At 47.9% G+C, this 11,189-nt stretch overlaps 5 protein-coding genes across 5 annotated transcripts; 4 read left to right on the plus strand and 1 right to left on the minus strand.

The window, feature by feature from the left end:
* The first annotated feature begins 1,194 nt into the window (after positions 1-1,194).
* Positions 1,195-2,599, plus strand: BO86DRAFT_387154 (putative mitochondrial protein sorting (Msf1)). The gene is made up of 2 exons (XM_025671520.1): positions 1,195-1,665; positions 1,741-2,599. The coding sequence occupies exons 1-2, from the start codon at positions 1,513-1,515 to the stop codon at positions 2,152-2,154; spliced, it is 567 nt and encodes a 188-aa protein (XP_025529940.1). The 5' UTR covers positions 1,195-1,512; the 3' UTR covers positions 2,155-2,599.
* Positions 2,600-3,145: 546 nt separating this feature from the next.
* BO86DRAFT_387155 (ethanolamine-phosphate cytidylyltransferase) lies at positions 3,146-5,144 on the plus strand. The gene is made up of 4 exons (XM_025671521.1): positions 3,146-3,431; positions 3,487-3,604; positions 3,660-4,434; positions 4,504-5,144. Exons 1-4 carry the CDS (start codon positions 3,317-3,319, stop codon positions 4,819-4,821), a joined length of 1,326 nt encoding a protein of 441 aa, XP_025529941.1. The 5' UTR covers positions 3,146-3,316; the 3' UTR covers positions 4,822-5,144.
* Positions 5,145-5,696: 552 nt separating this feature from the next.
* Positions 5,697-6,849, plus strand: BO86DRAFT_377271 (putative flavoprotein; the record flags this gene model as incomplete). The annotated part of the gene is made up of 3 exons (XM_025670579.1): positions 5,697-5,765; positions 5,983-5,987; positions 6,018-6,849. 3 exons carry the CDS (start codon positions 5,697-5,699, stop codon positions 6,847-6,849), a joined length of 906 nt encoding a protein of 301 aa, XP_025529942.1.
* A 46-nt stretch (positions 6,850-6,895) lies between these two features.
* On the minus strand, positions 6,896-8,086 carry BO86DRAFT_307471 (putative para-hydroxybenzoate-polyprenyltransferase Coq2; the record flags this gene model as incomplete). The annotated part of the gene is made up of 1 exon (XM_025667738.1): positions 6,896-8,086. The coding sequence occupies one exon, from the start codon at positions 8,084-8,086 to the stop codon at positions 6,896-6,898; it is 1,191 nt and encodes a 396-aa protein (XP_025529943.1).
* Positions 8,087-8,391: 305 nt separating this feature from the next.
* Positions 8,392-11,175, plus strand: BO86DRAFT_454525 (putative JmjC domain protein). The gene is made up of 2 exons (XM_025677063.1): positions 8,392-9,043; positions 9,106-11,175. Exons 1-2 carry the CDS (start codon positions 8,776-8,778, stop codon positions 11,055-11,057), a joined length of 2,220 nt encoding a protein of 739 aa, XP_025529944.1. The 5' UTR covers positions 8,392-8,775; the 3' UTR covers positions 11,058-11,175.
* The last annotated feature ends 14 nt before the right edge of the window (positions 11,176-11,189 follow it).

Genomic DNA, 11,189 nt, shown 5'->3' on the forward strand with positions numbered 1-11,189 from the left:
GCTATACGTGCATTATGGTACTACCACACCGAAATACGGGACAATTGAGGCTGCAAGCGTTGCAGTTGTAGCATCTGGCTATATTTCGGTTATTGGTCACGGGACTTACTGCGACTCGCTTCTATACCTGTATTCGTGCTCTGTCTTACGAAGACTTGTTGCTAACTGGTTGCTTGTGCAGAAAGTTGTGGACAGACTTATCGAGGTTGACGACGGCCTTGCTGTACGCTAACTGCAAAGGTCAAGGTTACTCTGCAACTACAAGCCACGAAGTCAAAATATAGTGGTGTACCCCCCCCATCTAGCAGAGTAAACGACCTCCTTTGGGCTACGATTGAGCTATAGAAGGTGCAAGATGTCTGCACGACCTGAGTTTTGGGTCTAAATGATGATCCTGGCGGGCTTACAGCCTGTAGGATGACTTATGTTCCAGAGACTCACATATATATGGAGTATATATATATTGAAAATAGACTATATAAGAAGAGCATCCAGTGGAAAGAGGATGAATGATTTACTAAATACAACAGAGTGTCTGTAATGCATTCCACTGCTGCCCTTACTGCGGCGGCCCTGCAAGTACTGCACCAGAACAGTTTGTCCATGCGGTACACACTCCGAAGTGAGCTCACAAAGTCTCTGGATAATCGAAAGTGGATGAGAAGTGTCGAAGCGGAAGATGTATACATACCTTAGATTCAAGCCCCGGCTGATTGTGGCAGTCACAGGACATCACCAATACTGTAGAGTGATTCTTGGAGGCAGGTATATCTTCACCAGTACTTAGCACTTACTAAGTACTAAGTATTTATTCCCTGATCAATAAGATGCACTCCAAGACTTTGTCCTACTTGCCAGTTAATACTAGCCACAAATATCCTGCCACCAGAAACACTGGCGATGTCCATATGAGTACTTGGCCATACAGTTTGGTTTGGTGAGTGATCAGGAAGGGTTGTGAATGGCTGTGACATTTCTATACTACTGGTACTAACCTAGTAGTCCTCCCACTGTACCTACTGAGTGTGCTTGAGATTCTGCCCACTGCACTCGTGGGCTGCCATTCTTCGCCGTAGTTCGCTCACTTCTGAGGTTATGCCGGGAAAGCCCGATCCTTGGCGCCACTCGGGCGGGGCTTCCAGTCTACAAATGCAAAAATTTCCAATGTTCTAAACTCATAGAATTAATCCTTCAGTTATTACAAAGCTGTCGCCACACTGCAAGCTCTTGTCCAGTCACTCCAGTGCCTCCACTGTACCTCATTATTGGAAGGGGGGCTTCTCTTTTTACTTTCATCTTGATTGATTGGCCTTTGTAGTTTTTTAACATTTGCCACCTCTTCGTAGTGGTTGTGGTGTTTATTAGTATCTCACCCGCCCTTCTCGCTATTTGACTGCTGTCATCGCTGCTGTGTCCTACCTCACGCTCTTGTGCACTCGATCTCGAAAAACGGCTTATTTTTATTTATCTGAGAACTGGAGCCAAAGTCTTGTGCCGCCATCTCCTTTCGTCATGAAGGTCTTTTCTTCATCATGCACCTTCGATTACTCGTGGGAAGAGGTATCGACCGCAAATTGGCGCAAGTACTGCCCTTGGAATGACAAGTCCACACATGTCGTGGCAGTAGACACTCTTTCTCGAAGCGTGGATGTGCAAACCGGTATAGTATGTGTTTTGGTCCTTTTGATCCGGCTTCAGACTGAGCTAGTATCACTAATGCCTGCCTTGGTCTCATCTCAGCTGCGCACCGAACGTTTGATCACATGTAATCAGTCCGTCCCACAATGGGTACTCTCACTCTTTGGGGGCAGCGCTACGTCTCATGTGTACGAAATATCATACGTTGATCCGATGTCCAAAATAGTCACGATGAGCTCGACAAATCTCACGTGGTCAAATGTCCTCAGTGTCAGGGAAACCGTTGTCTACCAACCATCACTGCTGGATTCATCTTCAAGTACACAGTTCAGCCAAGAAGCGAAGATCACCGCTCTATGTGGGGGATGGCAGAAAATCAAGAACAAAGTTGAGGAGGCTAGTGTTGAACGCTTCAGTCAGAACGCCAAGCGAGGTCGAGAAGGATTTGAAGCTGTTTTGGAAATGAGTCGGCAAGTTTTCAGTGAACAACGCGAGCACGACAAGAGTCAACTCTGATCCTGAAGTTCTTCTGGCTTGACGCACAGTTTATGGACACAGCCAACCACTATCTCTTTTAAGCGTTGCATATACATGGCGTCCCTTTGAGTTCTTCGCAGCGTCTCGATTTTAGGGAATATTTCAGCTCCATTCTTGCGATTTCACTTACCAGCCCTGCATCCTCAGACCGGTGTCCCAGCAGTGTTAGTGCTTGGACTCAAATGGCCCATGCTTCTGCAAAGTGGGCAGCATATATGGCTTGATGATGCATGACCTCTTCCCCCCACAACAAAAGCAATAGATCACTCCAGCTCTACATTTTTCTGTCCTTTTACAATTACTTGTCCGTCAGCAAGCGCATACCTATGTATCATGTCATTTACTTGTTGTCTTCAATGTAGGTTCATCATAGATTTATCAAAGCCCGGTGCGTGATATGACAGCACTATAATATGAAGCAAGCTTACCTTCGCATGACCTTTGCAGATGATCTTCTTGTCTGTACACCGGCAAGACCTCTGACATGGCTACGTAGTTTGCGGAGTTATTCGAGTTCGAGAATTAATGGCTGATGAGAGACACCAGCGTCTTCAATGCACATTTCGTATGTTTCAATATACACACCCGGGGAGCCTGCTTATCCTGTCGATACATTCGCAGGGGAGCCATAGCTATTACTGAAATACTGTTCCTGGCATAAAGCATACTTATAGTTGTGTAGAGGACTAGGAATGATTTGTAGTAAGCAGGAATGGTCTTGATTACTCCTTCATATCTATTACAGGGATTCGACCTCTCCATATACATTTATATGAACCTTAATCTGACCATAAGCTACGCGGGCCACATCATGTCTCCTGTATTTGATGCTGCGCTTCGTGTTCTGGGGCAATCCTGGGATCATGGCGAATATAATGACACTATGTACATCTGGTGCCGGATTATGTAAGGTACTTCCTTGCTCAGGTACGCCACATAACCACTTCCGCGCAGTATCCCTCTGTCCCCTACTATTGTTGCCTTTTCACATGTTGGCTGGGTGTGGCGAACGATCCCATATCACTAGCATTGAAAGTCTAACTGTTTACCTCTCTTTTCGTTGACCCAGCCCTAACCAATCTCTCTAGTCATCTGCGTCCCCAAAAAAAGCACTCACGAAATCGCCTTAATACGAGTCCAAATGTCCGAGGACATAGTTCCGCCAAAAGGCAAATGGCCGGCTGATCCCCAGGATGATCTGCCCATTTCTGAAGACCGTATATGGGTGGATGGCTGTTTTGACTTCAGTCATCACGGTGAGAGGCTGCAACGTCTCCTTGGCACCGTATTCCCGAAAGCTGAGTTTCGTAGGACACGCCGGTGCCATGCTACAGGCCCGTAGACTAGGCAGAGAACTTTATGTCGGTGTACATTCCGATGAGGCCATCCTAGAGAATAAGGGTCCAACAGTGATGAAGTTGGAGGAGAGGTAAGTTGATTCTTGCAATAGTTCATTGTATCGAATTTGACTGACCATGACCCAGAGTAGCTGCGGTGGAAGCATGCCGATGGGTAACTCGCTGCGTGCCCTCAGCTCCCTACGTGACTTTTCTGCCATGGGTGTCACATTATGGATGCAAGTATGTCGTGCATGGCGATGACATAACCTCCGACAGCAATGGCGATGACTGTTATCGTTACGTGAAGGCTGCAGGCCGTTTCCGAGTGGTCAAGCGAACACCAGGAATATCCACAACTGACCTTGTAGGACGCATGCTTCTCTGTACGAAAGGGCATTTCGTTAGAAGTGTCAAGGAGACAATTACTGGGAAAGAAGGCTCCGGTAGCGAGGAGGAACGCGAACAATCTGGCGAGAATCTGCTGCAGAGAATTCATGACTACGCAACTGATGAGAGCGGTCTACAGCCAGGACCATGTGTCTGGATCTGGAATGGTTCCACCTCAGCGAAGCTTGGAAACACGAGTGAAGAGTCGGGATCATTTGAGCAGATTGTCACAGGAAAGCTACCCAAGCCGGGGCAACGTATTGTGTATGTTGACGGAGGCTTTGATCTATTTTCTTCTGGTCATATTGAGTTCTTGCGCCAGGTCATTGAGTCAGAAAGATTTCAGGGCCACCAACAGCATTGGTATGATCCTGAGATCAGGGAGAAGAGAATAAAGGAATATGGTGAAGACTATGAGCCGGCCTTTGTTGTTGCCGGCATTCATGATGATGACGTCATAAATTACTGGAAAGGGCTCAACTACCCCATCATGAACATCTTTGAGCGTGGACTATGTGTCCTTCAGTGTCGAGTGAGTTTGAAGATTACATACTCCGCATGGTCCATAAACCCGAGAACTGTGTTGCTAATTCTCCTTCAGTACGTCCATGCCGTTGTCTTCTCTGCTCCCTTCTCCCCAAGCCAGCCATATTTGGAAGCAATGCCTCTGGGTGTGCCAGATGCAGTTTATCATGGTCCTACCACGTTCATACCCCTCACCTACGATCCTTATGTCGCTCCAAAGAAGATGGGTATATTCAAGGAATCCCCCAGTCATCCCTACCAGCACGTCAATGCTGGGGAAATTGTCGACAGGATTTTGAGGAGCAGAGAGGCGTACGAGGCGAGACAACGTGCCAAAGTTGAGAAAGGCATTGTTGAGGATTTAGCGAAATCGAGAGAGGCAAGTAGGGTGTGAACCGCAGGTGGCATCCACCAAGGGTCATCCAGGATAATGGATCAGTGTTAATAGTCGGACGATGAGCAATTAGAGATGAGAACGATGTTGGGCGTAGCTTTCAGGCTCCAACTTAGACTTGCTGATTTGTTGTGATGTTTATGCACATATCTTGAAAAAACCTCGAAGGTGCCTCGCCCTGGGGGTTTCAACTTCCTAAAGAGAATGTGAAGTTGCAGAAATAGAACATCAGATTTAAGATTTCGATGTTCTTTCCGGTAAGACGAGGTGGGCGAACAACCCGCAGGGTCGAATTGGGGTGCTAAGCCAGAGCGCAAGACAAGTGTACATACAATAAGAATGAGAATTTCTTCATGATTAGTCGGCTGCCACCAGTACCCCCTTTTCTTCAAGCATTTTGGCAAGCTCCCCATTCTGATGCATCGACATCAGAATATCGCAGCCACCAATAAATTCCTTTTCGAGGTATAGTTGGGGGATCGTGGGCCAATCGGAATATTCCTTGATGCCTGCAGAGTTGAAATCGGAATGAAATTAGCTGACCGCACTAACCGTCGAGTAGACAATCACCTAGCCAGTCTTCAGAACATACCCTGACGCAACTCTGGGTCCTCTAGAACATTAAAGGCAACAAACTTCTTGGGATCAACGCCTTGCAATCCCAGAATTTGTATGCTGGCCCGGGAAAACCCGCACTGAGGAGTCTCAGGAGTACCCTTCATAAAGAGAACAACTGGGGCAGATGCGACAGCCTTATCAATCGCTGTCCGAGTTTCAGATGACAAGAGACGGGCATTGAGAATCAAAGACAAGGGTGAGCCTGGCGAGCGAGGTTGGATTAAAGACGGCCGGGAGAGAAGCCGGGATGCCTAAAGATGCGATCTTGCTGTGAGCCTGGTGAGATGATAAGAAGTCCGAGGATTGTTGGGGACCCACCGACGAAGGTAGGATGCGAGAGAACATGGTGGTTTCTAGATAATAGTATATATTACCTGCACACTTGCTGTAGTCGAGTATAGCTTAAAGAAAGTCTACGGATTTTGCGGAGAACTCCTGCCCCGGTCAATTAACTAAGCATGCTCACTAAGCTCACGAACTGACTGCCGTAGTTAGGCTAATCGGGCCAATCAAGTTTGAGTAAATGACTGCCTTGTTCACCAGGATATGTAAGTGATCATGGTCATGTGATGTGACAGATCCAGTGTCCTCAAGGCCGTAAATGCAAGGTCATTTGATACGGCTCAAGTCTATCTCCAATCTCGCATTATACCGACGAGAAAATCACTGGATTCTCACGTCATGGAATATTCTCCGCCACCACTGAGCGCTCAAACACACTCCCACGATGAGAAAGTACACATAATTCTCGCGGCCAGCGGATCGGTCGCTACAATCAAATTGCCGAATATCGCTGAAGCGCTTAGTCGTCACCACAATGTGTCTATTCGTATTATCGTCACCAAGTCAGCGGAGCGCTTTTTAGACGGACAAAGCTTGGAACAGCCTTCATTAGAAGCTCTGCGAGCAGTCCCAGGTGTTGAGGCTATTTACAGAGATGAAGATGAGTGGAAGACTCCCTGGACGCGTGGCGACCCGATACTGCACATAGAACTCAGGAAGTGGGCGCATTTATTACTTGTTGCGCCCCTCTCGGCTAACACCATGGCTAAGATGACCATGGGGATAGCCGATAACCTTCTTCTCTCGGTGATGAGAGCCTGGGACACGACTGGGTTGGTGGATGGCAAAATCAAAATTAAGAAGCCGCTTATCTTCGTTGCTCCAGCAATGAACACGGCAATGTGGAATCACCCAGTCACTGGTAAACAGATTGAGATTCTAGAGAAGGAATGGGGTGTGAATAATGCAAGCAAGGATGGCTGGGTTTCCGTGCTCCGGCCCATGGAGAAGCACCTTGCTTGCGGCGACACTGGCAATGGTGCCATGATGGATTGGGAGGCTATAGTCTGTGTTGTGGAGCAGTATATCGGTGCTCAACCACGGAGGCGTTCTAGCATAACAGGGTGAATTGCTCAAAGAAGCCTGCAAAGGTACGGCCCGTTCTCTGAATTCCTTAGCAATGCGACTCTGTGGCTTCATCATAAAAACCAGTTAATTGCGCGATATATTCCAGGAGTAACCCCACAGTGATACCACCGCCAGTAAAGAGACAGCCATTTTTGAACCACCACCAGCAGTCCTGTACATTTTTTAGCTGAACTTTCCAAATCATCGCGGCAAGGGAAAGAGCTGCGCTGCCGCAGCTGCCGACAAAGAAAACAGGTCCGCTACCGGCTGCGACACCAGCTGCAGCAAGCAGCGATATTTGGACTCCTGCCAATGCACTAAGGACAGCTTTTGTATTTTTCTCGTGACGAAGAGCAATTGACTTGATGCCAGCCGCTACATCATCTTTTATGTCCATGTGCGCATATATCATATCGTATAGAATTGTCCAGGCGACACAACTAGAATAAAGAGCAGCAGCCGCTTCCAGGGCAGGAGTATTGTGAAGCAGGTCAATACCCAGTGCTGGGAAACCCATAATCGCACCCCACGAGAATGTAAGACCAAGCACAGCTTGCGGGTAGTATGTGACACGCTTAGCGAGGGGATAGGTGGCCACCAAAAGGAGGCTAGGTATACCATACCAAAGGCATTGGGTTGGGAACTGAAGCAAGACGCCCAGCCCTGCCAGTAGTTGAACGCCAGTAAAAACGACTGCTTTGCTAGGGGAGATTGCCCCTCTCGCGATAGGTCGAAACTTGGTTCTTGCAACATGCGGGTCCAGATTCCGGTCCCATAGATCGTTGATCGCACACCCAGCACCTCGCATGATTAAGGCACCAGCGAGAAACAGACCGGCGGTTCCGACAACTTCGAACGGGCCGGTGGAAGTCGTCATGGATGCAGCAAGAAGGGTGGAATATAGACAAGGGAAGAAAAGATAGTATGTGCCTGTAGGCTTGTCAAGGCGCAACAACTCCGCGTATGGAATCCATGACCGTGGGAGAGAGGCTATGAATCCATTTTCCGGTGGTCTGTAATAGTTGACCGAGCTCGAACTTGGGCGACTCTGCGAGGTAGAAACGCCTGAATCTTTGAGCCTGCACGGATCATAATTTGAGCTTCGACGGTATGCCGGAAAGCCATTGATCGCTGCTGGACTATTCTGGGGCAACGTGAAAGCGCGAGAGCCACGGTAGAAAGCGGATGAAAGCGGTTGGTGAAGAGAGGTGGCTCGCCCTGCGAAGCATCGACGCATTCGAATCTGGTAGCGCAGGGGTAAGCAAGACAATGGCATATTTGCGATTGCGGTCATTATCGGAAAAATCGAGAACAAGATGGGTGTTGTCAGTCAGTCATAACAGGAATTTGAGTCTAGCACAAAGCCATTCCATCAAGATGCGAAAACCAAGAGATGCCAGGGGAGGGAGACGGAAGGGAAAACGAGATTGGCTGGTTGAGTCCTCGTTCCTGAGTTCATCGCCTAGGTGTGTAAGTTGATATTTCTGGCAACAAGTTCAGGCAAGCCCCAAGAAAGTCCATTCCGCTCGGTCCGCTCCGTACATCACATCAGTCATCCTCCCTCGCGTGCAGTACGAGGCGCTTGTTATCTATCCTCTTTTTCTCTTCGCCATCTCCACAGCAGCCTTCTATTCCCATTCTCTTATCAGCAGGCGAAGAGGGACAATTTCTGCAGTTGCGTCTACGTGTGATCAAAGAGGTAGAACCTCTCGAGCTCTGATCATTTGTGCCGAAGTCTTGTTATTGACCATACTTCTCGTCCGTAACACCAGACCTTGCATCTTTGCTATTTAAAAACATGCTTTAAGCACTTGGTGAATATGCGACTTGTCTACCTATGCCATAAACATCTTCATGTCCAATTTCTCCCCCCGCCCTCCCTGAATAGTTGAATCATATATCAATCTATCCCGATCATCTGTTAGAATGCCCGCACAGCGCCCTCGCGCGGCTTTTGAACCGCTTTCCCCAGACCTGGATTTAGAGGCTCTAGTGGAATCGACACCGAACTTCGAATTTGTGACCAGGATTCACTGCGATGCTGTCGATCAGAATGACTTAGATGATTTTGAGAAACTTGTTGCACTTCAAGTTGTTCGATTGGGCAGACCATTGGTCATTGAGGGTTTTGATAAAAGGCTGAATCATAACCTTTTCTCCGAGAAGTGGCTCAGGGGCCATTATTCTGCAAAGAGTGAGTAAGCATGCTGGCTCAGGAATCTTGAAATCCCTGCTGATAATATGTGTCGTGTCAAGCGGAATATGCGCGGAATTTAAGTACAAAGACCGACTTGCCTCTCACGATAGGACATTATCTTAAAAATATGCCGCTTCTTACCGATCAATGGACACCGTACAACTACAAAGACCCTGATCGGCAGCGCATATATCTCAAAGACATTGATTGCCCCCCTGAATGGCATGATGAATTGAAAGAAGTCATACCGTCGCCGGTCTTCTATCTCAACAAGGCCCACTCGAACGTCCCGGTTGCCAGAGCTGGTGATTTGATGAGCTGTCTTCCTTCAAATGCACGTGCAGAGAATCTTATGTGCTACATCGGTCATGAAGGAACCTACACACCAGCCCATCAAGAGATGTGCGGCAGCCTCGGCCAGAATATAATGGTCGAAGCATCGGATGGTTCAGCTGAATATGGAAAAAATACTAAGCCAGGATCTTCCATCTGGTTTATGACGGAGAGCAAGGACCGCCGTGCTGTTTACGATTACTGGATGTCTACGCTTGGTCATGACATTGATATCGAGGACCATTTCGCACAGATAAACGCTTGGAAAGCGGCCCCATTCAAGACATACGTCGTCGAGCAGAAACCAGGAGATTTTATTCTCATACCGCCTCTAGCAGCACATCAGGTGTGGAACCGCGGAACGAGGACAGTGAAAGTAGCTTGGAATCGGACCACAGTGGAAACTCTGGACAAGGCCTTACATGAAGCTTTACCTCACGCAAGAATGGTTTGCCGGGATGAACAATATAAGAACAAGTCCATCGTGTTCTACTCGCTCGAACACTACTCTGCTGTCCTTAAAAAAGCCCAGAAATCGGACATAAATCGCCCAACCTACAAGAAGTTGATCAAGGATTTCCAGCAGCTTTTCGGTTTGTACAACGAGGTACTTCTTTCTGAATGTTTCAGCAGCAATTTGCCCGAACAAGATGTCGAGTTTATTCCTTATGATAGCAATATCACATGCTCCTACTGTCGGGGAAATATCTTCAACAGGTTCCTCACTTGCCCGAACTGCGTTACTCCCTCTATTTCGGACGAGGATGATGCGTACGACATCTGCATGGAATGTTATGCGATGGGCCGAAGCTGTCTTTGCATATCAGCTCTCAAATGGGTTGAGCAATTTGACTGGCACGAACTCGAAGCGAAGCATGAGGCTTGGAGGCAACAGCTCCTTAAAGCCAAGTCAGATCTTGAGCAGACATACTTGCCTTTGATTACACAAAGAGAGCGACTGAACAAATGGACACTGGCTGAGATTTGCCAAATAGAGCTAAGTAGACGGCCTTGGGTCGATATCAGCAAACCAATCGTCCAGTCTGAACCTACGGAAGGGAAGGATAGTGACACGGAGGAGATCGCCTCTGCACGCAAAAGACGAAAAATATCTCGGGGAGATCAAACAGAGAAGGTCGGTCGCTGTCACATTTGCAGATATCTCGAACCGCTCTGGAAACTTGCCTCATGCACACATTGTTGCAAGTACTATTGTTATGGAAGTCTCTATAGGGCTTTCAATATGCTTCCACAACAGACAATGGAGGTTCTGGATTGGAAATGTCCCAAATGCAATAAAATTTGCAGTTGCGCTGCCTGTCGCCGAGATCCGACGATGCGCCCTTTCGAGCCCACATGCATGCTACTCGGCCATGACACCCGGAAAATCGCGGATCCGCGTAGCGTGGAAAGTCTTGTAGACTTCCGGCATTCGAATTTGCGCTGGTTGAAGAAGGCTGCGGAAGATGAGACCAATGGATCGAAGGAGCATCATCGTCAGCATCACCAGAATGAGGATGAAGAGCACAGTCAGCTAGCACCTAAGCAGGGCATCCAAGTAGAGGAGTCCTCTACAGTTCCAGAATCTTCGACAGAATATGAAGGCATTCCGGTAGATCCTGCTCTGGAGAGATTGCTGTTACCCGAGGGTGCAATATCTACACCGTCCGGCAATTAGTTGATATGAACTTATGAGCGGACATGAGTATTTTCATATGTCGTATGTATTGGATGCAAGTTTGTTCTCATATTGGTCTTTCAAGCGGGCGGGGTTCGTTCCTTTCCCAAGCCGATTTGTCGATAAAACGAA

The sequence above is a fragment of the Aspergillus japonicus genome (assembly GCF_003184785.1).
Source record: "Aspergillus japonicus CBS 114.51 unplaced genomic scaffold BO86scaffold_10, whole genome shotgun sequence".
Taxonomy (NCBI): domain Eukaryota; kingdom Fungi; phylum Ascomycota; class Eurotiomycetes; order Eurotiales; family Aspergillaceae; genus Aspergillus; species Aspergillus japonicus.